Raw genomic sequence first — 27,748 nt, forward strand, 5'->3', positions numbered from 1 at the left:
CTGTGTAATAACTTCCAGTCTTAACTGTTGCCAGCTGTTCTGAGTAGGGGAACAGCTGATGCGCTATTATGCTTAAGCACTCCTGTGGCATAGTGATAGTGTCCCTTTGAACTCAGAGTCCCACCTGCTTCAGATGCATAATAACATTGCTGAACAGGCTGTTTGGAAGAAATTTGGAAAGTATCATTTCCTACCTCCTGAGTCCACAATTCAAGGCCTAGCTGTCCCACCTCTTTGCACAGGTTGATGAGAAAATGTCCATGCTATCACACTTAAGATTTCATCAATCTGGTCATAGACATTGTTTAACATGTGGATCTAGGGCATTTGTATGATGGACATCCTGATACTTGGAAGAGACCCAAGTTCTTCATCACTTATTTGAATGGACTGGGATGCATTCTGTGTCTTATTTTACCAATTTCTGGATGCAAGGTCCTGAATCTGAACTGAATTGGCAGCACGACCACTCATCTACAGGTCCTCATTGTTTAAATGTACTTAGTGATATCTGAAAATCAAGCTGAACAAATTTAAATATGCAACTATTTCAAAATCCATCTGCAAAATCTCTGCTGTGCAAACTTAAGTAGTTTATTCCAGTTGTGCAGCATTTTAAACGTCGGTACTTAAAAAGTTTTCGAGATAGAGTCAAAGAGATGTACAGCATGGAAACAGACCCTTCGGTCCAACCCGTCCATGCCGACCAGATATCCCAATCCAATTTCGTCCCACTTGCCAGCACCCGGCCCATATCCCTCCAAACCCTTCCTATTCATATACCCATCCAAATGCCTCTTAAATGTTGCAATTGTACCAGCCTCCACCACTTCCTCTGGCAGCTCATTTCATACACATACCACCTCTGCAGTGAAAAAGTTGCCCCTAACCCTTTCAAGTTTCACAACATCTTTCCGATAGGAAGGAGACGTGAATTGCATGCAGTATTCCAGCAGTGGCCTAACCAATGTCCTGTACAGCCACAACATGACTTCCCAACTCCTGTACTCAATACTCTGACCAATAAAGGAAAGCATACCAAACACCACCTTCACTATCCTACCTACCTGCGACTCCACTTTCAAGGAGCTACAAACCTGCACTCCAAGGTCTCTTTGTTCAGTAACATGGCTGAAGAAATATCAGGGATTTCCTTCTACTTGTCCCTGGTTATGGTCTTCCTAAATCTCAATCATACTGCCACCTCCTCTCTGTTATACTCTTTCGTAACACTGCCAAGCAGCTCTAAACCTGTCCATGCCTGCACTCTTCTACCCCCAACCCCCAAACACTCTCTCTTTTCCCATTTCTGGCCATACCTCAAGTCACTCTGGTTGGTTGGGTTTAACAACATGAGGGAATGGTCACAATACTGTGCTGCAAAATCTAGAAGGCCTGCTTGCCCTGGACTTTTCATACCATCTTCAGAAGGTTTCACACCAATCTTGGAAACTACAAACCTAAGCACACTAGCCTGGATGAAACTACTTTGCAGGTTGAATCCACCCTGAGGTCATGCACTTTACACCCCAGTACAAATTCCTCAGAGAAACGAGTCCACATGATCAGAACCAATTTGGCAAAACTAATCAGAAGTATTCAGGGAAAAACGAGATAGCTTTGTGCTGGTGGCGGCAGATAAAACCCCTGTGCAAGGATATAGCTGACATCACAACTATCAAGAGCTCAGGTTAGTTACACCCCCATTAAGTTTTACTGTCAAGCAACTCCACAATACAGTAGACTACAGACTAATGTTCCCTTTTGTCTAATTTTGTTGCTCATTCAAAATTGCTCAACAAAGTGCAAACCGCAAATGGTGATATCCACCAGCAGGATTAATGCAAACATAACTAACTGTTACCATTTCCTCAGACAACTTCAGGAGAAGATGTCCGGGATTTCGCCAAGGTATTGAAGAACAAGTTCCGTACAAAGAGATACTTTGCAAAGCATCCCCGGATGGGATATCTGCCAGTTCAGACAGTTCTGGAGGGGGATAACTTAGAAACGTAAGTATCATGTTGATGGTCTTATTTCCATAATGCTTCAGTGTGATCTCTGACCTCAATTGCACTATAAAAATATCATTTGATGGGAAATTACTATGCCTCCCCTTTTTTATTTTTACTTTATTACGTTGCTGTGTGAATTTATATTTTAGTTGAAACAAATTACTATTGAAGATTTCTAAGGTGAAATAATCTGGAAGCATTCCAGATATGTAGAGTTGCATTCCCAGAAGTTTTGGATTAGAATGATTGTCGAAATCTGGACAAGTTAAATTTTGGCCACATTTGGATTCCTTTTTTTACTGTCCCAAATGCTAAGGAAAGCATGTCCTCACTGAGCCCATCGGTTTTTTTTTCGCTAAAAGACAATGGTTCGAATCTGTCAATGTCTGAAGCTGTGAACCCTGGAGTTAAGCCTGTGTTTTTACATCCAGTATGCTGTGGATGTCCTGACACATGCATGCGTTGAAATTATCTAGGAAGTTAAAACTTCAATGAGCTAATTTGCATTGTCCATACTGTTAGTGAATATCTACAACCTTGAGCTTAGTGCCAGAGACTGTTGTGAGATTGGCTGGATGCTCATCCTGGACATAAATTGCACAGTTAAATCACTGTCATGACTCTGATCAATCAACAGAACTGAACTAAGCATCGCAAACCTTCTGAAGCCAACACTTCCCAAATTGTGTGTTCGCCCAAGCACTTTTGACCTGCCTAACTCACTCATTAAGCCCAACTTCCCACACCAGACTTATACAGAGACATTCAGGACTGGGATGAGAGAGAATTTATTGTGAACCTGTGGAATTGTCTCCCACAGAAAGCTGTGGGGCTAGGTCATTAGATATATTCAGGAGGTACTTGCAGCTAAAGGGATCAGAGGGGATGGAGAGAAGGTTGGGTGGGGATACTGAGATTATATGATCACCATAATCAAATTGAATGGTGGTGCAGGCTCAGAAGGCCGAATAGCATACTCCTGCAGTTATTCTCTGTTTCTAACTAACATTATAGCCACTCTCAATTCTTATCCCAATCCAATTGCCATCAGACTTGATTACCATCTCTAACTTGACCATGTCCCTCAGACGTGATCACCACCCAAGCCAACACAACAGTCAATCCACCGAATCCAGCTCCCCCACAACCCCCCCCCCCCCCACCAATCCAACTAGCCCTCTCGACCTAGCATCACTTATGTCAGCAGCTGAGAAAGGGTGCGCCGCTTGATGTTTAAAATAATTTCCCATTATCAGGAAATTGCATTCATTTTTCATAGTGTATAAGTTGATAATTTTGGATAACTAAGGGATCAATAATGTATAATTGGGTTCCAATATTTGTGCACACTGACGTCAAATTGGGATGTTGGTAAATATACTGCGACAGTTAAGTATGTATGGATAAATTGTTAATGAATAATATTTCCAGGATCTGAAATAGACAGGGTAGTATAATTTCTGTAATGGATATTAAGAAGATAAATACTGTAGTTGCAATTGTGCAAGTCCTTTGTTGCCACTCTGTGGGGAAGCTGAAATCACTATAAGCTGGACTTGCCCGTGTTGAGATTTTCAAACAGCAACACGCTACTTTCAACATTTAGAACTTAAAATAATAAATATGAAACAGCCATCATTAAGTAAATATTGTCTTAATTATTGCATTGAAATTTACTTTGTTTTATCATTATAAATACTATTGAAAGACCACAACACGTAGCATCTTTTTTAAAGCTTCGATACACTACGATGATTTTAGATTTGTGAAATTCCAGTGGAATGTAACAGTGAATATTCATTGTTCTGAAATTTGAACGTTCAATATTCCCAGGTTTGGGTGATATTCAAAATCGTTGGCTTTCTTCGCATCTGTTTCTTGTGACATTTTATTTACTATACTCATGGTACTGCAAATGTGGCTTAACCCATAAGCCTGCAGTTCCTGGGTCCTTTTGTTTTCATAGGTATACTTCAATAGTTTCCAAAATTTAGTTTTTGGATGTTTTAATTTCTGCTGTTGATTCAGATGCATCACATTTTCAGAAGGATCATCATAGTGACTGAACAAGGGGTAGTGACAAATGCACTGTGGATATCTCTTTGACCTGATACCAAAAACAACATTAAAAGTTTAGCAACATGCACAACAATAACTAGTACTTGTATTAATGTGATGCTCTTTATGTAGAATAACCAACCTGTGAGCTTAATAACAGAGAGAAAACCTCCAACAGGAGAGAGAGGATTAAGGAAATCACAATTAGCATTACGAGGGGTTTTTCAAAGAAGGCAAAGAAATGCCAAGCTGAAGAAATTTTGGCACAAATTCAGAAAATACCTGGAGAGGAATGACCCAAGTATGAAAAGAATACCCGATATGTTCTGCAAGGTTTCATTAGTTTCAAGTTGTTATAAACTTCATGTCCAACCTTTGTTCATTTACATTGAAAATTAGTTCTCTCTCATTCTTGGATCAATCAATCGTCAAACCTGTAACTATCTAATACAATTAATTTGAACAAAATGTATAAAGGAAAAGATGGATGTAAATTGTTGCAATACTATATTTAACTGCCTCATCTCATTACAACACGGACTGCAGAAATTTGATCGCAAATTAACTGAGCTGTAAGGTCAAAGGACTTGCATGACCTGTTCACTCTCTGGCCTGTGTAAGGAGTAAGCTGACCAGACGTGAAAGGTTGGTCACTTGAGGTTATTGAATTTATTGGCCCTGTGTTAAGGATTGATGGCAAAACCTGGAATCCTAAATCCTATCCAGTCACTCACTGCAACCCTGTGTATTTGTTATAACAGGATGACATTGGGATTGGAGCCTCTCATTATCTTATTGCTTGCTGAAGCTCATTGCCTCAGCTTCTACATGATGAATGTTCACTTGAAACAGCAACTACAGCAGAGAAGTAGCAGCACTGGACTGGGGTGATGGGCTGACAAATAAATGGGTGATTCCGAGTTGAAAGAATATGGAGGCCACCTGCACATCAAGAACTCCTGAGCCTGTCTTGTCAGTGCTTGCAGACAAGTTTATTGTTTGTTGACTTGCCAAGTAAAAAAGTCAAAGCTGAAACTCCAACTCTGCAAACTTAAGGCTTCGTTCCATGACCAGGTGTGATCTTTGGAAATAATGTCCCTGGGGGAATTTTCCTAATTGTGCAGACTAAAGGTAATGAGAGAAGGCCGATAATTACTTTGGGCAATATAAACAAATGAACAGTATGCAGTTGTGTGGCATTCCCCTGTCCACTATTATAAAGGAGAGATTAGCTGATTTATTTTAACGTCTCCACTTAAAGCTGCAGAGAGAGAGGAATGTTATGCAAATATTGAAATGTTCAGAACGTAAAATAGTCAGCAATCATTTTCAACTTGAAACTTAAATAGTCAGTGCCATTAATTACTGACCACTGCTGTAAGAAAATAATTCTCTTGATAGGTTGTAGACCCCTTCATTATAAAATATAAATCAAGACAAGAAGTAGTTGAATCAGGATGGTTGTCAATGAACCTAAAACCTGCACTATCTCTAACTCCGCTCTAACCATCTTTTTCTGTAAAATTATTAAATTCCTTGTCTGCATTAGCATGCATTAGCTCTGCCATGTATTTCCTTTGCATTGCTTTTATGGATACAGAATAAAATTTGGAGCAGCATATTTCTCTTTCACTGTACCCAGGGGATTGGGAGCAGATAGGTAGCAAATGATGCAGTATTTTGCAATGCTGTTGTCATCTGCAGAATGTAAATGTCAGTGATACTGCTGGGATTATTACAAAGGCTCAGGAATGGATTTTGTGAGACATACTGTACATATTTTTGAAATTGGGCTCTGTAGATTACTAAAGAAAGATGCAGCATTTTTAACCCTTATGTGCAGAGGTAATTTCCCAAATAATGCCTGTTGGATTATACAAGTGTCTGAACGACTTTGTGCTGCTATTTTCTTTCACAAGTTAGTACTTGTTAGTAATATCCAGAGCACATTACTTAAACAAAGGACATAGTTAACTATCCAAGATAACTTTTTTATGCAAGGTGGAAGAAAGGCCACACATCCAATGACCTACTCATTCCTGATTTATTTGCTGTTACAATTGATTTTATTTTAGAAGTGTATTTTTCTTTCATGGAAAATTATCCAGATATAGTTAACCATGTAATATTGATGGAATACACATGCATTCATGATCATTGGCCTGTAAGGTACTTGAGCTTCAATTGTAGTGTTATGCTCTTCAACACTATCGTAAATATTAGTTATGTTTCATGCACACTGAATGTGTAAAGTGGGCAACAGTTTAGATGTTCTCATTGGTAAAGGGGTGTCAATAATTTTAATTGCTCCATCTTTACACAATCATCCCGCAAGCACTCTGAGGGTGTCTTCATAAACCTAGTAAAAAAACTGAATTAAAAGACAAAATAAGTCCTGCTTGCCTCGGTTTATTTTAACAAAAATATAGATTGTGAGGTTTTAAACATCACGTAACAATTTCATTCTTTGAGTTGTATTTACCACTGGATTTATTTCTGTAGGTTTCTAATTAACTTATTACACTGAAATGTTTCTCAAGAGTCAGTGGAAAACTACATGAACATATTATGGCATTAAGGCATAAAGACAAAAATTGCTATGTACTCTGTCCCTGTTCTGTCATGTTAATCTCTATAGTCTTCAACTAGAAAAAGTAAAATCCCCCAAGGGATTTCACACCTGCTAGCTTTCTGGTGACTCCTACTAGAAAGCACACACCTGTGGATGTTAAGTGAGGACAGAGCAGATTGAGCTGTGATACCTTCCTTGATAAATAGCCTGCCAGCACTCATTATCTGGTTTGTCACATGAAGGATGATTACTTTAGCAAGGTAATGTAGAACTGCTGCTGCCCGTGGAATGGAACCTGAACAGAAGTCATTGCTTTTAAGTATAGCAAGGAGGAAATTGTTCAGAGGAGGGCAGTATGATAGAGTTGCTGTCAGTTTTGCACACATCTGTTAAAATTAATAAATTTAAGCATTGTTGCAGGATATATTTTTCAATAGTTTAATTTTTGTGTGTGACTATTTCAGAGCAATTGCATGATATCTTTGCACATACATTGCATATTATTTCTTCATATTGCTCCCATGGTCATTCACATAGCAGTTTTGTTTTTTCTGCTGCTTTCTTCCCTCCTTATTTTGTGCATTTCTCTTGATTTTCAACTGCTACTTCATCTCCATATTTTTGTCTTGCAGTCCTGTTACTCTGATCAACTTCTGGCCAGTAGATTATGAGTGAGTACTTCTGCTGATGTATACATCTGCATCTTGGTTTATTTATTTATTTTGAAAATATATACAAATGATTGCAGCCAGTTTTTAAAAAAAATACTTTGGATCCCAAGAACAATGGTTTGCTTGACTTTATTTGTTTGCATTTGCATAAAGAGTTGCATTTTAGACAGTTATTGTAATATTCTGAAACCTTTCAAAAGGTAAGATGTTACAAATGCCAAATACAATATATGTTGTTCCTTAAAATAACTTCCATTCTGAGAATTAGGTGGTGCATTCATTTAAACACTTTTATCTCAAATGTTTAATCACTGCCAGTTTGGAATGGTGGTAATCACTTCTCCTTTGTCTGGGGCTACATTGGTTATGCATGAAAAGGCTTCAGTTACCTCAGACCAGTTCCTGGTGAAGGTCTCAGGGCTCAAAATTGTCCTAAATTCAACCTTAATTTCCTCAGCACTATCTAAAACAGAAATTGCTGGCAACCTCTGCAGGTCTAGTAGCATTTGTGAAGAGAATTCAGAGCTAATGTTTCGAGTCCCGGGACCATTCTTCAAAACTAATTTCCCTAAATTGAAAATTTCAGTCAGTGAGGCTACAGAATGGTTTGTGCGGAGAAACAAAGAAAATCATAAAACTACGATAATTAAGACCATTAGGTTAGGACTGAGACACATTCCGGTGGAAATTTATTCTAGTTGGCAGCACAAAATTGTTATCATTTTGGCTGCCTTTTGTATGCTTTATTGAATATCCAAACCCATAGGTTACATCTATGAATCAGAGTATCAGCTGATGCAACAGCATGCATTTCACACATTTGTCTATTCCAATTTATTACTTCATTGTTTGTACAGAATATAAGAATCTGTGCTTGATTATTAGCATTGACTGGTTTTTGGAGATCGTCAACTCCCTGATAGGGCGCAAAGTTTCACATTATACTTTCCTTCACAATGCTGATTCTTAAAACAAATACATTAATTTCCTCAAGGCTTCTCCCTCTTTGCTGTGTGAACTTCACTGGACTCCCTTTTACATTGGTAAAATGAGCTTCTTCTGGAGCTGCGCTAACAATTACATTGAGATGAGTTCCCAGTAATAGTTCAAAATTGCATGACTATATCCCCTAGTTAAAATGCTAGTATGAAAATGAAATACTGATGACCTTGTGTCTACTTTAATTAACCACAAATGGTTATCCACCTTTAACAGATAAGTAGTAAAAAGATTGATAGTTGAAATTCCATATTTTATGCTCTTAAATATATGGTAATACTCAAGCAATGAAAAAGATGCACGATAAAATAAATTGAGCAGTCACTGTCTCTTGAAAGATTTTCTTCTACTGGAGAATAAATTAATGGATAACAGGCGCGTAAATAAGAGCTTTCATACACCCTAAAGTTGTTATTTATGACTTAAAACATTCTCAACTTTGAATATTCATTGTCTTGTACCAGTAATGCGCTGTGCCCAGATGGTAGCTCATCTACATGCATACAAACTATTACGTACTCTCAGCATGTCTTATCAAGAATCATTTAAAGCTGCATCACAGAAGGAGACCATTGGGCCCATTAAATCTGCAACAGTTCTTTCAAAGAATTGTTCCCATTCCCCTACTCTTGCCATTAGCCCTGTTTTTTAAAAATTCTTAAGTATTTATCCAATTTGCTTTTATATTTTCTGTCAGAAATGATGGTGGAAAAAGGATTAGATCATAACTTTAAGAAATGTGTCGGAGTGGGCTTGGGGGTGGGGGGGGGCGGCGGTGTGGAGCACGACAAGAACATTGCAAATACATTTAGGACAACATGGAATGGGAAAGGAATGGAATCACGATTCTGTGATTGAATGATTCTGCTCCCAATAGAATGCAAATTATATTCTAATATTTTATTGAACAGTGAATGAGTTACATTTTTGGTGAAGCAGCCCTCCTTCTGTCCTACCTGAATCCATGTTTCGAATGTGACTCTATTGAGTAGACTGCAGCACTTTCCATACCTACCTGACAACATGTTAAAGGCACTGCCTAATACTAAACTTACTGTGGTGTTATTTACACAAGCTGATCGAGGGAGAGCAAGTGGTGGGAGTAAGATAGATAAGTAGTATACCAAAATCTATTTTACAGTACTGAATAAAAAAAATTCCCAGACCGTTAGTGGTTCAGCGCTTTGATTTTGAAGTGTGGGGCATACACTCCAACCTGCCTGTTTCAGTTTTGATTTCATATCTCTAAAATAAAACTTGAATCATTGTAAGTTTTAATCTTCAATGATCTGTTAGAAATGGACTTGTTCCTTTGACATCACAAGCTTTCCAGTTGGAATCCCTTGACATTTATCAGTCAATTACAGTAATAGAAATGTTCCTATGGCCATCTACTGTCTTCAGTCAAACATGCTTATCAAATTTGGCACTATTTCAGGTGCGTAGAAAGAATCAAGTTGCACTATTATTTGGTTTTCAGAAACATCACCAATAGACATATATATTAAAAATATAAAAGAGTATGACAAATGTTTAAGGTCACACATGCAAAAGTTATATGTAATGTAAATAAACAAAACAGATCTTGTGCATTCACAACATGCCTGCCATTTGGATATTGTGCAATTGTCTATCATGGTTAACTAACCAAATGGAGATAGATATCATAATGGGATTGGCAATTGTCATTATTTACTGGATTGCAACACACAAAGGTTCGTCTTGTGTTCCAGACATTTAGATATGCAAGTGGCCTTGTTAAATTATCAGGGGCAGATGATAAATTTGGCAGTCATTCATTTTATTATTTTGTACATTGTTGCACTTCTTTTAACAGCAGACTTTTTTTCAATTACAGACCTGCCTCATCCCCTCAGTTGTCACATGATGATACTCATTCACGAATTGAACATTATGCTAGCAGGTAAGAGACACAGTTGTGAAGCTCCGTTCGATTGTATTCATAGAGTCATACAGCATGGAAACAGACCCTTTGGTCCAACTCATCTGTGCTGACCAGACATCTCAATATGACCTAGTCCCATTTGCCAGCTTTTGGCCCATATCCCTCTAAACCCTTCCTATTCATATACCCATCCAGATGACTTTTAAATGTTATCATTGTACCTGCCTTGACCACTTCTCTGGCACCTTGTTCCATACACATACCACCCTCTGTGTGAAAAGGATGCCCCGCAGGTCCCTTTTAAATCTTAGCCCTCTCATCTAAGAACAATGCCCTCTAGATTTGTGCTCCCCCATACCTCGGAGCAAAAAAACTTGAGCTATTCACCCTATCCATGCCCCTAATGATTTTATAAACCTTTGTAAGGTCACCCTTCTGCCTCCGATGCACCAGATAAACAAGTCCCTGCCTATTCAGCCTCTCCCTACAGTTCAGACCCTCCAGTTCCGGCAGCATTCTTGTAAATCTCTTCTGAACTCTTTCAAGTTTAACAGCATCTTTACTATAAATGGGTTACCAGAATTGCATGTAGTATTCTAAAAGTGGCCTCACCAATGTCTTATACAGCTGCAACTTGAAGTCCCTCCTCCTCTACTCAATGTTCTGACCAATGAAGGCAAGCATGCCAAACCCCTTCTTCACCATCCTGCCGACTTGTGGCTCTGCTTTCAAGGAGCTATGTAGCTGCAGCCCTAGGTCGCTTTGTTTGGCAACACTCCCCAGGGCCCCAGTATTAAGTGTATAACTCCTGCCCTGATTTGCCTTAACAAAATGCAACACCTCACAATTAGTATCATAGAGATGTACAACATGGAAACAGACCTATCGGTCCCAATCATCCATGCCGGCCAGATATCCTATTCCAATCTAGTCCCATTTGCTAGCACTTGGCCCATATGCCTCTAAACCCTTCCTATTCATGTAATGTTGGAATTGTACCAACCTCCATCACTTCCTCGAGCAGCTCATTCCATACACAGACCACCCTCTGCATGAAAAAGCTGGCCCTTGGGTCATTTTAAATTTTTCCCCCCTCACCCTAAACCGATGCCCTCTAGTTCTGGACTCCCCCACCCCAGAGCAGAGACCTTGTCTGTTTAGCCTATCCATGCCCCTCATGATTTTATAAACCTCTATAAGGTCGCCCCTCAGCCTCCAAAGCTCCAAAGAAAACAGCCCGGCCTATTCAGCGTCTCCCTATAGCTCAAATCCTCCAACCCTGACAACATCCTTTTAAATCTTTGCTGATGCCATTTAAGTTTCACACCATCCTTCTGAAAGGAGGGGTACCAGAATTGCACACAACATTCCAAAAGTGGCCTAATCATTGTCCTGTACAGCCACAAATTTACCTCCCAACTCCTATACTCAATGGTCTGTCCAGTAAAGGAAAGCATACCAAGCGCCTCCTTCACTATTCTGTCTACCTGCCATTCCAGTTTCGAGGAACTATAAACCTGCACTCCAAGGTGTCTTTGTTCAGCAACACTCCCAGGACCTTGCCATTTAAATGCATAAGTTATGCTCTGATTTGCCTTTCCAAAATGCAGCATCTCACATTTATCTAAATCAAACTCCATCTGATCAAGGTCCTGTTTGTACTCTGAAGTAACCTTATTAAATATACTGTCCCCTATTCTTTGTGTTATTTGCACGTTTATTAACCATGCCTCCTTACATTCACATCTAAATCATTTAAGACAGTTTCATATATTCTTTCTCTATAATTCTGATGCATTGTTTGGTCAAAATTAACAACCTTAATGATTTAAATAGTATTTCCAATTTAAATCATTACATAGAAAAGCATTCAGTTAACATTTTCCAGGTTACAGTTATTTAAATATCCATATTTTAGACTGAAATTGCATTGCATATTCTTCTGCTTCAGTTTATTAGTCATTTGGATGATAACTAAAAACGAAGTGTGTTTTTTTTTCAAACTTCACTGCTATTTTCACTCAGGAGATATCGCAACATTGCTGTACAATGAGCTTCTCAGAACATTTTGGCTAATGTGCAGCATTGCACCAACACATGTTTGAGTAGAGATTCCTTCCAGGTTCACTGCAAGTCTGTGCCACTTATATAAAATATGATATGTATTTGACATTAGTCCAACACTACTTCCAAGCTGAGAATGCACACTTCAAGGAGTTTCTTGTTTTGAACTTGCACTCGTAGATGTGCACTGGTTGTTCGACTCTGAAGCAGCTTGCGGAGCTGTTACATTAAAGGCAGTCTACAAGTACTACTTTTGGGCATAGAAATGCGAATATGATATTCAGCCAGCTGGGCCGACTCTTTTGTTCAGTTAGATCATGACTGATTTCCACATCAACTCTATTTAGCGCCATTTCCTTTAATAGCTTGAGTGAATTTATATTTAAAAGGCACAATGCCACTGGGAGGTAATCACCTCCATGCTGGCAGTGTCTTTTGTTAAATCTCTCTGCTTAGTAGAGCACAGAAGGAGGTTTTGCAGAGATGCTTATAGAGAGAGATGATTGCGAAGCGATTGATCTGTATACAGCAGACACAGTGGATTGTGTTATTCTGCTCCCTTCTTATAAATGCGTAGAATTTTCTGTAGAACTGGTCCAAACTCGCTCGTACACCTGCAACAAGACAGCGTATAACATTTTGAGACCTTTGGCAGTACCGGTGGCATTCTATACTTTTGTAACTTCATATGCAATAAATATTTTGCCAGTGTCATGACAAAAGCAAGCAAATAATCCTTCGTTAAGTCTGGTGATGCCAGAACTGTACATGGGACATTTCCCACATGTTCTCGCAACAGTGCCTGTATCATCAAAGTGTCCGATGTTCTGTGTACCATTATAGCATCAAACAAGGGGCATTTCTAGGACAAGCAAGGAAGGAGTGGTTCTACTGGATTAGAGAGTTTGATGGTGAATCCTGGGATGTGTGAAGGGCTGAGCCAGATGTAATGTGATAGGCCATAGCTGGCAATATCCAGAAACCAGAGCACCATTTGGCATGGACCACAGAGGCAAGTGGCAGCGAGGGTGCTGGGAAAGTGGCAGCGAGGGCTATGGGAGAGGGGTCAGCAAGAGACAGCTTCTGGGGTGGCAGGTAGTGTGACAGGATGGCATTGACTTGCATATTGTTACGCCAAGAGCTGGAGAGAAGGATGAGCAAGCAGCGGACAATTACTGGTGTGTGATGATTTCATCACACACCGGTGCAAACCAATATCGAGCTGACTGGTATCCATCAAAGACACCCACTGTGGGAGAAGCTGAACATGCAGAAAGGCATCTGGCTGATTGTTGTGGGGGCATTCAGACATAATTCTGTTGCTTGAAATGTGAATTGTGGCATTAAGTAGGTAATTCTGGGTGGTGTAGTACTCTTACAGGTTTTGTCTATAAATCAGCTTTTTCGGGCATTTTATGACACACCATGTTGGCAAGTGGGGCTTTAACCTGAACCTTCTGTCTGGAACCCTTGGCTCCTTAAGTTAGTTTGCTAATAGTGTGGTTCACTTTATGGCTGGATGCTGGATTCCACAATGAGATGGGAGACTGCATTTCTCTCAGAAGGAAGGCTAACTTGATGGGGGCAATGAGACTCTTCACTCAGGTGTCTTTGGAGTTTGGAAATGGATTGCTATCTTTGTTCTGTAGCCTAAAATGCATCAAGTTAAGGAAAGTGGCTTGAAACATTGCCAACAAAAAAATTGAAAAGAAAGCAGAACTATCCTAAAAGTAATACTGTAAAAACTAACATTCAAGGACTTTTACAAGCTTTCCCAATCCATGTAAAGAATTGATTTAAATGTTGGTTAATACGCATCATGCAAGTTAATCTAAAGTAGTTCCAGTCAAATGTTTACGTGTAAGCTGGTTAAGAAAATTGCGGTGAATGGTAACATTTAGAATCTAGTTATTCTTCCAATCATCATAAAACGTGTCAGAATCTTCTGTTATTACTTTTAATTGATATCACTATGGAGGGGACTTGAGTAGAAACATGCACTGTCATGCATCACCTGTTTCCTTTTCATCTTAAAGCCATGTTGTCACAACATCAGGATACTGTATTCATTAGTCAGATGTTAGGAGAGAAAAAACCTGTGGTGGATAAAATGTTTAATGGGTTTAGCTGCCTCTTACTGGATTGTGTATTGTCAGGAATATGTAAAATACAAACAGTATCTATTGGGAATAAAGTTAACCAATAATTATGCAAAGAGAGTAATTTTTAGTTCTGGGTTTGACTTTTAAAACAAAATGAAAGGAGACACCAATTTCTAATCTGAGCTGCTCCTTGTAAAAGGAATATGCAAGACAGGCTGCAGCATCTCCTTGCGAGCATAGTTCGGGCATGGACAGTGAATTACCTCTGCCTCCTAGCTGATAGGCTAGATGGCATTGATAGTATCTGAGATTAAGCATCCACCTGGCTCCTGGTACATGTCTGGGTCAGTTGAAGAATGAGAATAATCTACTAACCACGAGGAAAGAAGCCAAATGATTGTACAGGATGGAAGACCATTCTAGTCACTGTTCCTGTGGGGCCACTTGAAATGACTGCTCTTTCTCAGAACATTTCCTTTTCAAGTCTGTATGAAACCCATTTTTGAAGCTATCAATTATAATGAAAACAGTTGAAAAGTCTGCTAGATGTCTGTTGCTCTTCCATTGTAATTTCACTGGGAAGCACTGGTGGGAGCCATTGGAAACCTAAACGGTGTTTAGTGGCTGGAATTTCTGAGGGAATCGAGGTCCACCTCATGTGTGTTGGAGCCTTTACCCACCATGTTCTCGAAATGCACATCTTTGGAAAGGTGGAATGAGTAACGGGACTTCCCTTGCCAGCATGATTCCCAGCAAAAAACTGACATTCAATGCAATCAGTGAAGTTGGATAGGCTGACCTTTGTGTGGCAGAAATTGGACCACAATGAAAAGACACTTTGGTGGAATAGGAGTGATCAGGGACTGTAGGCCAAGGAAGCAAAAGAAAATTACTTAGTCGGTGCTGGATGAGCATAAATTTTCTCCAGTTTAAGTATTAGGAAATCTAACGTAATTGCTTTAGAACCCGTTCCAAACTCTGTTGCTTAGTTACCGACTCCTTCAGTCTCACTGGCAAAGAGAGATGAAACCAGTTCATCCACAGCCTTGATGTCTCAGTTGATGCTGAGATGAACTTGTGACCTCCTATTCATGCCATCAGTACAACACCCTGTTTCCAAGTCCATAACTCACCATTGTCCTTTTATCAAAACTAAAAATTGCTGGCAAAACTCAGTACATTTGGCACCATCTGTGAGAGGAAAGCAGAGTTAACGTTTTGAGTCCAGTGATTCTTCATCATAACAGTCCCTTTCATTGTCCCTTTACCAGTTTATCTGCTGATGAAACCCTTAACCAGACTTTTGTTACTTATAGACTTGGAGAAAGTGAGGACTGTGGATGCTGGAGATCAGAGTTAAAACATTTGGAGCTGGAAAAGCACAGCAGGTCAGGCAGCGTCCGAGGAGCAGGATAAACCACTTTCGGGCATAAGGCTCATGCCCGAACTATAGATTCTCCTGCTCCTCAGATGCTGCCTGACCTGCTGTGCTTTTCCAGTGCCGTACTTTTCGACTCTTGTTTATAGACTTGATTACTCCTGGCTGGTCTCTTACATTCTACCCTTGGTAAACCTGAAGTCATCACAACTTTGCTGCCCATGTTGTTCAGCTTTTCCACTGTGCTTGTTCAAGTAGTAAACACTGACCTGACAAAAGAAGAAGCAGGAGCTGGTTTGTTATTCACAACACCAAGTACAGCATTAATGCAGGCTACTTTTCCCTTCCACCGATCTATCCCCAAATAGATAGAAACTGCTTTTTAGTCAACATATTCAGAAAGGTCATGACATATCTCTGAAGCAAGTAAACTGAAAGCTGGACCTTCTGGTCCAGAGGACGAGACACTACTGCTGTACCACAAGAGGAATTGATTTTTATCACCCCTAAAGCTGCGCTCAGTGCAACTTGAATTTAGCTCCTCAGTATTTCACACACCTCTTTATTGTCAACTTATCTGCTGTAAAGTTAGAATAAAGACGCCCTCACAGACCATCAGACTGCAACAGAGCTCACAAGGCAAACATGAAGCTGAAAATGAAAAACATGAATTGATGGGCCCAACATCAGATATGTCGGTCATGTACTGACAGCAACAAGACTTCACCTGAATCCTGCCAAAACAAAAGTTGTAGCAGAGATGCAGTGACCAACAGATATGATTATCCACAATAACTTCCACGCCAGGAAGATCACTGACTATCTTGTCCTTCCTTCAGTGATTATCTTCCGAAGGAGTAGAATCCAAAAGGATCTTGGAGTTCAGGTTCACAGTTCTCTGGAAGTGGAGTCACAGGTAGACAGGGCAGTGAAGGCGGCTTTTGGAATGCTGGCCATCAGTCAGGCATTGAGTATAGAAGTTGGGAAGTTACGTTCCAGTTAAACAGGACATCGGTGAGGCCGCACGTAGAGTATTGTGTTCAGTTTCGGTCACCTTGCTATCGGAAGGATGTTATTAAACTGGAAAGAGTGCAGAAGAAATTTACAAGGATGTTGCCTGGACTCAAGGGTCTGAGTTATAGAGAGAGGTTGGACAAGGCGGCACGGTGGTACAGTGGTTAGCACTGCTGCCTCGCAGTGTCAGAGACCCGGGTTCAATTCCCGCCTCAGGCGACTGACTGTGTGGAGTTTGCATGTTCTCCCCGTGTCTGCGTGGGTTTCCTCCGGGTGCTCCGGTTTCCTCCCACAGTCCAAAGATGTGCAGGTCAGGTGAATTGGCCATGCTAAATTGCCCGTAGTGTTAGGTAAGGGGTAAATGTAGGGGTATGGGTGGGTTGCGCTTCGGCGGGTCGGTGTGGACTTGTTGGGCCGAAGGGCCTGTTTCCACACTGTAATCTAATCTAATCTAATCTAATCGGATATAAGGTAGGATTTTTTTCTTTATAGCATAGGAGACTGAGGGAGACCTTTACAGAGGTGTATAAGATCATGAGAGGTATGGATAGGGTAATTGCACTCCATCTTTTTCCTAGGGTTGGGGAATCGTGGACTAGAGGGCATCAGTTTAAGGTTAGATGGGCAAGAATAAAAGAGAACCTGAGGGGCAACTTTTTGTTTTAACACCAAGCATATGGAATGAGCTGCCAGTGAAAGTGGTTGAGGTGGGTTCATTAACAACATTTAAAAATAATTTGGACAAATACATGAGTAGGAAAGGTTTGGAAGGGAAGTGGAGTTAGCTTGGATGATCATTTTGGTCGGCATGGACCAGTTTGGACTAAAGGGTCTGTTTCCGTGCTTTAGGACTCTATGACTGAATGAAATGTCAAATGACATGAACAACCATCTATCTCCCAAGTGGTGCTAACAATGTAGTTAAAAAGCTGCTGATTTCATCCAGCTTAATTTGCTGATAACCATCCTCCAACAAAGTCAAGACAAAACTTGGCCAATTGTGCCAAATTTTCTTCAATGCTGACTTGGGTAATATGATCTTTCAAAGCTTTATTGAGAACCTTTGGATCTATACATACTGTGTTTATGGTGTTATCACTGCTGCTAATCCAGGTAGTAGGCATTGTCACTTTCTTGATTACTCCCTTGTTTTCAATTGTTTCTATCTCCTTTTGGGCTGAACATAAGGGGAGCCAGAACTCTCATCAGGAGATGGTGAGTTTATCTCACAATCTCACTTATTTTCAGATTATATGAATCAGGAAATCATCAAAAACCTGTAAATACATCAGAGTAATCTTTTAGGATCTAATATAAAATTAAGAACTGCTGATGCTGGAAATCTAAAACAAAAACAAATTGATGGAAGAACTCATCAGGCCTGGCAGCATCTGTGGAGAGAAAGCAGAGTTAATGTTTCGAGTCCAGTGACCCTTCTTCAGAACTGGATCTTGTAGGATCTGTTCAGCAGTCAACAACTTAGTGGCCTGCAATTTTGTCTGGCATATGTAGGGTGACTAGTCCAAGCTTTAGTCTTGCTTCAGCTGAGATAAGCAGGTTGTTCACTATTTGGAACTCCAGATTTTCATTCTACCCATTGCACTGGTCCTTCCGCGTTGTTTGTTTTTGGGATGAGTTCTATCACAAATCCTTGAACATAGCTTCAAGGGCTTCAGTTTGAGTTTTCAAACTTGAGTAACTTTGCACAGTTCAGCAAAACTCATGATGTTGTGCAAAGCATCAGTGTTTATCTGACAGTTTATATTCACTTGATGCTCTCCTTCTGAAGTCAACATTCTAACAGCCATGAACCAATTATATTACCCTGAGACCTGATGATACCAACCTGTTGTACAGAGTAAGCTGATTCATCCGAATCACAGACTGATATCTCTGCAGCAGTCATCTTTATTTGCTTGCTTTGCTTCAGTTTATCAGCTTCTTAGAATGAGAGTATAGTTTCTCCATGTTGGACATAGAGCATTGAACAGTACAGCACAGTACAGCCCTTCGGCCCACAATGTTGTGCCGAGCACTTATCTTAATCTAAGATCAACCTAACCGACACACCTCTCAATTTACTGCCGTCCATGTGCTTGTCCAGCAATCGCTTAAATGTCTCTAATGTCTCTGACTCTACTGCCACCGCTGGCAGTGCATTCCACACACCCACCATTCTCTGCATAAAGAACCTACCTCTGATAGCTCCCCTATACCTTCCTTCAATCACCTTAAAATTATGACCCTTCGTGACAACCATTTCTGCCCTGGGGAAAAGTCTCTGGCTATCTACTCTATCTATGCCTCTCATTACCTTGTACACTTCTAACAAGTGTCTTCTCTTCCTTCTCTCCAGTGTGAAAACCCAAACTCACTCAACCTCTTTTCATAAGACAAGCCCTCCAATTGAGGCCACATCCTGGTAAATCTCCTCTGCACCCTCTCTAAAGCATCTGCATCCTTCCTATAATGAGGTGACCAGAACTGGACACAATATTCCAAGTGTGGTCTAACCAGGGTTTTATAGAACTGCAACAAAATCTCGCAGCTCTTAAACCCAATCCCTCTGTTAATGAAAGCCAAAACACCATACACCTTCTTAACAGTCCTTATCAACTTAGGTGGAAATTTGAGGGATCTATGTACCTGGACCCCAAGATCCTGTTGTTCCTCCACACTGCCAAGAATCCTGTCTTTAACCCTGTATTTAGCAATCATGTTCAACCTTCCAAAATCAATTCCTTCACATTTAAGAAAGTTGAACTCCATCTGCCACTTCTCAGCCAGCTCTTAATCCTATCAATGTAATGCTGTAGCCTACAACAGACCTTGACACTATCTACAACACCTCCAACCTTTGTGTCATCAGCAGACTTACTAACCCACCCTTCCACTTCCTCATGCAAGTCATTTATAAAAAATACAAAGACCAGAAGCCCAAGAACAGGCATGACATACCCCTCACATCGCCGTTCTGATTATCTTTAATCAAACTGTGTTTTTCCAAATAGTCATAAATCCTATCTTTCAGAATCGTTTCCAGTACCTTGCTTACCACAGATGTCAGACAGACTGGTCTGTAATTTCCATGGATTTCCCTGTTCCCTTTCTTGAACAGAGGAACGACATTCGTCTTCCTCCAATTATCCGGTACTACTCCAGTGAATAAGTCATCCTTTCTTTTGTGCATCATCCTCTGTGATAATTTCATCCTGCCCATTGTTTTCATTGAATATCTCTCGGCATAATACAAATCCCCTTCTCTAATCTACCATTAATGCACTCTAGCTGATGATTGACAATTGCAGAGTTTTTGCACATGTCAATAGTGTAACTTTCACCTTTCTCACAAATGTGCTCTTGCATTTCTTATACCTAAGAAAGTTCTATTCTAATGAAATTATCTTTGAATTGTCCCCATTCTCCATATTCAGCTAGATATATCAACGTGGTCACATACTGATTAATCATTTCCCTCTGCCCTGACTACTTGTTGAATATACACAGTTCCTAAGTAATGTCACACAGAGAATGGTACGTGTATGGAATGAGCTGCCAGAGGAAGTGGTAGAGGCTGGTACAATAAAAACATTTAAGAGGCATTTGGATGGGTATATGAATAGGAAGGGTTTGGAGGGATATGGGTCAGGTGCTGGCAGGTGGGACTAGATTGGGTTGGGATATCTGGTCAGCATGGACGGGTTGGACCGAAGGGTCTGTTTCCATGCTGTACATCTCTATGACTCTGAGTGTAAGTGTATCTTCAAAACTTGCATAATCTCTGCTGTCTGACCTTTCTGCTCCTCAGTGAGCTCGAGACTGCAGTACAGCTGGTGGCATCCTTTCCACAGCACTGATAGCAGCATTGCTGGTCTTATTTGCTCAGGTTTTTCAATTAATTCTGTAGCTGTTACATGGTGTTGAAACAGAGAATGGAAGCATTCCAATTGTGTATCATTTCCAGAGAAGCAAGGAGTGGAAAATGCACATCTATTTTGACTTGACCACCAATTATGAGCTGCTGACTGCTGTTCTTTTTTTCACTTCCCTGCTGTTTCTTTCAGTAATTGGTTCTTTTACAGCTGTGAAAATCCATGTATTTTGAGCTACACCGCTCCTGACACCAGGTATCAAAAGAGAGAGTGCACACAAAATCCCTTCCCCAAAGTGTGTGTCACCAAACTGAGAGCCCATTTGTACAATGAATATATCTCTATTTCTCCAAACAGCGTCCCTTCCAAAAAATACATAAATCTCTGAAATCTATTGTAACCTGTCATCCTTCAACATTCCTATCACCTTTTAATTCTTTTGTATTCCCAAATGTAATTGGCCCACCATTGATCATGATGCCTTCACTGGGCAAAACTTTCAATGTCCTCCATACACTTGCTTCTCTATGTCGCTTTCCTCCTTTTTAAAACTACCTCTTCGACCAAGATTTTGATTATCGGACCGAATGCTATGAGGCTCAGTGAAATCCTTTATTTTGTATTGTGCTGTGAAGCTTCTTGGGATGATTCATTCTGTTAAAGGTACTACAAAATTAGCTATTGTTGTTTTCAAAATAGATCTTTCCTGTGCCTTCCTACATGGGAATTAGGTGGAGAGCTCAGTCATCCCCAAATTATGAAAGGTTGATTGCCAGGTTTACTAGTTGTATGGAAGGCTAGGTTTACTAGAGGAAGGCTAACTCAAATGATGAACATGTCGTATTCTGAATGCCTGTCTTTTCCTTTTAACCTTTGCAAACCCTGATGAGATCAGTACTTAATATCTGTGGCATAATTATATTCTGAGGGCTTTGTTTCAAAGTCTTTAAATTGCAAGATATTTTAGCTAAGTTGTTTACCTTCTGCTGATTTTTGTATTGCAGGCTAGCAGAGATGGAAAACAGAAATGGATCTTATTTGAATGACAGCATCTCACCCAATGAAAGCATGTATGTATCTGAATGAAATTTAGTGTTGCCATATATTTTGTGAGGAGGTTGGATTACCGTGTGAAAGTTGACATTATATGTAAAAATTACATAAACAGACTATATAATTTGGTTCTTCATGGATTTCAATATCCAGATTTATTTATTAATCTTTGGAATTATGTTTTAATACAGAAATTAATACATTGTGGCTTTCTCAATGTGCATTGGTTGCTCGAGTATAATACCCAGTGTCAATACTGGGCAGAGATTCATTAATCTGGATCTCTGCTAACTCCTTGCCACAGTTTCTAACAGGCTTTTACAGCACTGTCTTTATTTGAGCAAACATGTGCAAAAGAGGCAAAGATGTATCAAATGGCAAGTCGTCTGTTGTTTTTGTTTCATTTGTGCTGTATTATCTGTCAGTCTGGTAAAACAGGCATTTGAAGGATTTAGATTATAGCCAATTATAGCAGCAGTTGCAACTTTATTTTTAACAAATATTTGAAAAATTATTTTCCCTATTATTACCAATTACTTTGACTTCTGCTCAAATGTTTCTGTCATTGAAAATTCTTTTGCATGTTTATTATTTAGAAAAAAGATGTGAAACTACAAAGAGAGCTCACTCATGTCAGGCAGCCACAGAGACACTTGGCATCTGTGGCACTCATCCCTCCAGATCAGAATATACAGACAAAACCTGCATACTTATCATTGTTAGAAAATCATAGCTGCACAGGTGCATGTACCTTAAGTTAATCTTCAGTACGTTGTTTGCTGGAGCATGCAGTGACCCTCCTGATGGGCAATCAATAGTGTCATGAAAAGCAATGTAAGACAGAGCACTCAGATTCCCAAAGCCCACGGAGTCATTGATTCCACTCTCTAGGCCATTCATACTCCCTTGCTCAATATTCTTCCCATAACAACGACAGGAAAGCATTTTCTTCTTTCAACATAAAACTTGTTAGCATGTGAAACAAGTGAATGCTTGTTTTTCTGATAGTCACTGGGATGTTTTCACTTCAAGATAACGTTTCAATTTCCATTTTAATTTGAGGAGTTCACTTCTTAATGCAGAAAGGCCTTTTCTGAAGATGATTTTTGAAAAAGCCAAGGCTTGATTCTGCACAGTTTCCCCAAGATGTGCACTAAGGGCCAACATCAGGACGGCAATCAATTCATTGCAGTGTCCTCCCACTGGAATTTGAGGATTGTGTTTGTATGCTACTTTAGCACAGCTTTACCAGAACTGAGAGGCTTCCTTTTAGAGGTCTGAAAGCAGGAAGATACCCAAGGCATAAGGAGGTGATCAGTTAGAGGAGCAGCAGCTACTTGGAAGAGGTTATTGAGGATAGCCGAATCCAACCTGCAAATGGTGTTTTGTGCTGTTCTCAAAGAGTCTCTTCTTTTGGCCACCTTATCCAATTTATTAACAAGTGGTGTTTAAATCTTCACTCAATTATTCATTCTCACCATTCCTGTCTGCAAAAAATTCAGAACACTCTTATTCATGCCAGTACATAAAATCAATTCCACACCTTTTCCAGATCTGCAACTGCAAGCCCACTAGTACGGTATAACCATGCAAAACGCTGAGTGTATTCCATGTGATATTTATTTTATTTTCCTTTATTATCAATATTTGATAGGAAAGTTCATAAGACTAGTCATATGCTTCTTCTCTGAGAGCTGTAAAAATGACTGTGCGCCTTAACTGCCTATTGCTACTGCCAAAGCCAAAATGGTCTACGTTCACAATGTGTAATCCCACTGGATATTGCTGATATTGTGTGATTGCATGGTCAATTAGGTTCTGCTTTCTTTCTAACACATATGCAGAAACTTGAATGGTTAATGGAGATGGAGCACATGGTGCTTTCTTGATGGATAACAGCATGATCATCCCTGTCTGTCTGACCATAACACTGGTACTGCACACAGGTCAGCTTTAGATGTCCACAAGAAACGAGATCTAATGATGGTTCTGAGATCAATGAGTGCCTAACTGACTCTCAGTTATGACTAGGAGAAAGTTAAGGCTTGCGGATGCAGCAGAGTCACTCGGTGTGCTGGGAAAGCACCGCAATCAGGCAGCATCTGAGAAGTAGGAGAGTCGACGTTTCGGGCAAAAGCCCTTCATCAGGAAAATTATGAGCTTTTCAAAGCAGGAAGGGAGCACCGTCTACAATTTGGCACACCACAACACCATAGAAGCATAAACTGCTCTTAATCTTCCAAAAGTACCCTCCAATGCGGATACTGATCGAGCTGCCCCATGCTCACTGATGCAGTACTGGTATGAAGCTGTCCTCCAGTCACCAACTTATTTTGGTAGTGAGTTCCTGCAGCTGAGGTGCCAACAGTATCATTCTGCCTGCTGCACCAGCCAATCTCTGCACCTACGCTTGATACCGTTAAAGTGTTGTACTCCAACATGCAGAATGCAGGCATCTAGAACTACGTACTTCTCAACCAAGTGGGGGTGCACTCAGACTGTCCAACCAGTAATATCTTCCTCCTCATGGGTCACCAGTTACTACCATGTAGAAACCCATTACAGCCTTGTTCTACTCACATTTAAACTTCCCAGGGGAACACCTGTAAGTTTGGACTTGAGTGGCAATGTGTGCTGCTGGATCCAGTGGAACCTGTCTGCATTTTTTTTCCTTGGTGTATGGGGGGAGGGGGGGTAATAAAACAACTTACATTTCAGGGTGCCCCAAACCAACCTCTGACCTTCTGAAGTATTTTTGAATTATTCAGACAAAATGTAGCATACGTTTGGCACTAGCCATGTACCACCAAGAGCAAGCGCTGATTGTTGAGGAATGAATATTTGCCGCAACATCGAGAGCACCCCTACTCTTCTTTGAGCTATGGGATATTTTGAGATCATGAGACCTTGATCAGATATGCCAATGGGATGAGAAGTGGCAGGTGGAGTTTAATTTAGAAAAATGTGAGGTGCTGCATTTGGGAAAGCAGGTCTTAGCTAGACTTATACACTTAATGATAAGATCCTAGGGAGTGTCGTTGAGCAAAGAGATCTTGGGTGCAGACTCGTAGCTCCTTGAAAGTGGAGTCGCTGGTAGGTAGAATAGTGAAGGCGGCGTTCGGTATCCTTTCCTTTATTGGTCAGTGCTTTGAGTACACGAGTTGGGAGATCATGTTGCAGCTGTACAGGATATGGTTAGGCCACTTTTGGAATATTGCGTGCAATTCTGGTCTTCCTATTGGGAGGATGTTGTGAAACTTGAAAGGGCTCAGAAAAGATTTGCAAGGATGTTGCCAGGGTTGAGGATTTGAGCTATAGGGAGAGGTTGAGCAGGCTAGGCCTTTTTCCCAGAACGTCGGAGGCTGAGGGGTGACCTTATAGAGGTTTATAAAATCACAAGGGGTGTGGATAGAATAAGTAGACAGTCTTTTCCCTGGGGTCGGGGAGTCCAGAACTAGAGGGCATAGGTTTAGGGTGGGAGGGAAAAGATATAAAAGAGACCTCTGGGGCAACCTTTTCATTCAGAGGGTGGTACGTGTATGGAATGAGCTGCCAGAGGAAGTGGTGAAGGCTAGGACAATTGCAACATTTAAAAGGCATTTGGATGGATATATGAATAGGAAGGGTTTGGAGGGATATGGGCTGGGTGCTGGCAGGTGGGATTAGTTTGGGTTGAGATAACTGGTTGGCATGAACGAAGAGTTTGTTTCCGTGCTGTACATCTTGATGACTCTGTGATAGACCAGCCAGGTCCTTAATTTAAAGACACATCTGAAAGATGGCTCCTCCAGAAGTGCAATACTTGCTCAGACCTGCCCTAATGTGCTTGTTTTTATACTGTTTGGACCACTGAAGTGAAGCTTGGGCTTACAACTCAATAGTATGTATGATAGTTGAGCACACGCTGTATTTAATGGTTGTCAGAAATGATCTAAAATATTTGCAAACTCAAATTTTCTTGCATAGTAATGCTACATTAATTACAAGGACATGAAACATTTAGTATAAATCTGTTAAGGACCAGGCCAGACCCCCCCTCAAAATATTTCAAGAAGGGAGCCTAGACCCTAACTTTTCTTATTTTAAAGGCAGATGTGAAGTGAATATTCCAGGTGTGCTAGTAGATGGTCAAACCACTTGGCTTTAAGCAAAACAGAATTTATTTAACCACTGCAGTTGAAACGCAAACAAAAGAAAACAGAATTTAAAATAACTAATTGAAAACTCAACCAAGTTGATACCATAACTTAACAAAGGAGCTGTTCCAATTCCCATAACATCCTATAAACACACCCCTTGGCAAAAGGTAAACTCAAACACCTGTTCTTACAGGCAGGAGAGATTTCAGAAAGACCAGGGATCATCTGCTGAAGCATGGAACCTTTTCTCTGCAGCAGCTTCTGTGCCAAAACCAAACTAGGAAACCCTGAACTTGGAGAACTGGCCACTCCCCTGCCATTGTTAACCTAGGCTCTTTCCAAGACATTTCAGCACCTCTGCCTTTACGACCTCTCCTTTTTAAAAAAAAACACGTTAAAGCGACAGCATCATCACAAATCATTGCATTAGAGTCTGTGATTGAGTTCTGCTGTCCAGCATGCCCGAAGTATTTCAGATCACAGCGCATTACGAAGAATGATGTATGATTAATAACTGTTCAGGCCATATCGAAATTCAAACTATGTTGTTAATCTGTTTCAGCTTTCCTCTCAATTTGTGATGCCAACTGAATTCTTGTGTAGTTGCCCTTGTCAGTACTTCTTATCTTGGGAGTCATACTGAACACACTGGCCATGGTTGTTTAATTCCAGTTAACATTTACCTGTTTCGTTAATGGTCTTCTGCCCTTTGTAAAATCAGATGAGGACTGTTAACTAAGGATTTACCCAGCTCCAGTCAAAGTATATATATATATATGGCCTGCAGTATGAGCTGACATAGTTCAGGCAACCTTTGTGGCCCCTAAGTGCTAAATAATGAGCATCCTGAATAGAAAAAAACAGATTCCCCATGCCTGTAAATGATGCCACTATCTTGATCTTTGAGATGATCACTGGCCAGAAGCATTACCAGACCAGCCATCATAACAGCCAAGAAAAAGGCAATAAGTGGCTCACCGAGTGACCCCTCAAAAACTCCAGGATGGATGTATGTACCAAAACAGTGCTCCAGAAATTCAACAGTATTAAAGAAATTTTCTCAATCGTCATCTCCATACCTGATCTCATTCCCTCCATCTATTACTGGTGAGGAATCAACAGAATGCATTGTATTAACTCCCAAACTTTGCATCTGCTGTTCTTCCCAACTCCACAACCTCTGCCACTTAAAGAAATGAGCAGCATGGCCTCTGAATCTCTTAAGTCAGAATGGGGTATTGTTTCGGAAAGATCAGTAAATGTTATCAGTGGGGCTGCTCAGGAATTCTCGATCTAACACCATCAGAGGAGCAGGTTTCATTAAGGGTACATGATGGTGTAGTGGTATTTCTGGAGTGTTAATCCAAAGAATCAGGTAGTGTTCGAGGGACCCAGGTTGGAATCCTATCACTGTAGATAGCAGCATTCAAATTCAGTAAAAATCTGGAATTGAGAGTCTAATCATGTCCATGAATCCATTGTCAGGAAAAACCTATCTGGTTCCGTAATGTTCTTTTTGGAAAGGTAACTGCCATCTCGCTTGGTCTGGCCTACATGGACTCCAGACCCACAGCAATGTGGTTGACTCTTAACTAGGGATCACGTAGGGACAGGCAATAAATGCTGGCCCGCTAAAGAATGATCTTTCTTTAAATCACAAAGATTACAGGTAGAGATCTGGTAATTGTGTTCGTTAAGACCATAGGATGGTAGTTAACCACAGCTTTGTTAGCATCACACATGAAATAAAATAAGGAAAACATTAGCCAGAGGCACTTTTATACTTGCATTTGCATTGTACAAGGACCTGGAAATGAGGTTGTGCAGCTTTAGATGCTTGGCTTTATCTGCCTCTCTTCCTCCCACAATAAAGAAGGTTGTTTTATGTACAACAGAGAGCCTGGA

General features: G+C 40.4%; 1 protein-coding gene across 6 annotated transcripts in view; it reads left to right on the top strand.

The window, feature by feature from the left end:
* Positions 1 to 27,748, top strand: part of dmd (dystrophin) — a 2,012,228-nt gene that overhangs the window by 1,931,509 nt on the left and 52,971 nt on the right. For all 6 annotated transcript variants that reach the window (XM_043700735.1, XM_043700733.1, XM_043700734.1 and 3 more), the window contains 4 exons: positions 1,876 to 2,012; positions 7,278 to 7,316; positions 10,174 to 10,239; positions 21,656 to 21,721. In XM_043700735.1, coding sequence (XP_043556670.1) covers positions 1,876 to 2,012; positions 7,278 to 7,316; positions 10,174 to 10,239; positions 21,656 to 21,721 — 308 coding nt within the window. The remainder of the gene's footprint in view (positions 1 to 1,875; positions 2,013 to 7,277; positions 7,317 to 10,173; positions 10,240 to 21,655; positions 21,722 to 27,748) is intronic.

Source organism: Chiloscyllium plagiosum, chromosome 12 (genome assembly GCF_004010195.1).
Source record: "Chiloscyllium plagiosum isolate BGI_BamShark_2017 chromosome 12, ASM401019v2, whole genome shotgun sequence".
In the NCBI taxonomy this organism is placed as follows: Eukaryota; Metazoa; Chordata; class Chondrichthyes; order Orectolobiformes; family Hemiscylliidae; genus Chiloscyllium; species Chiloscyllium plagiosum.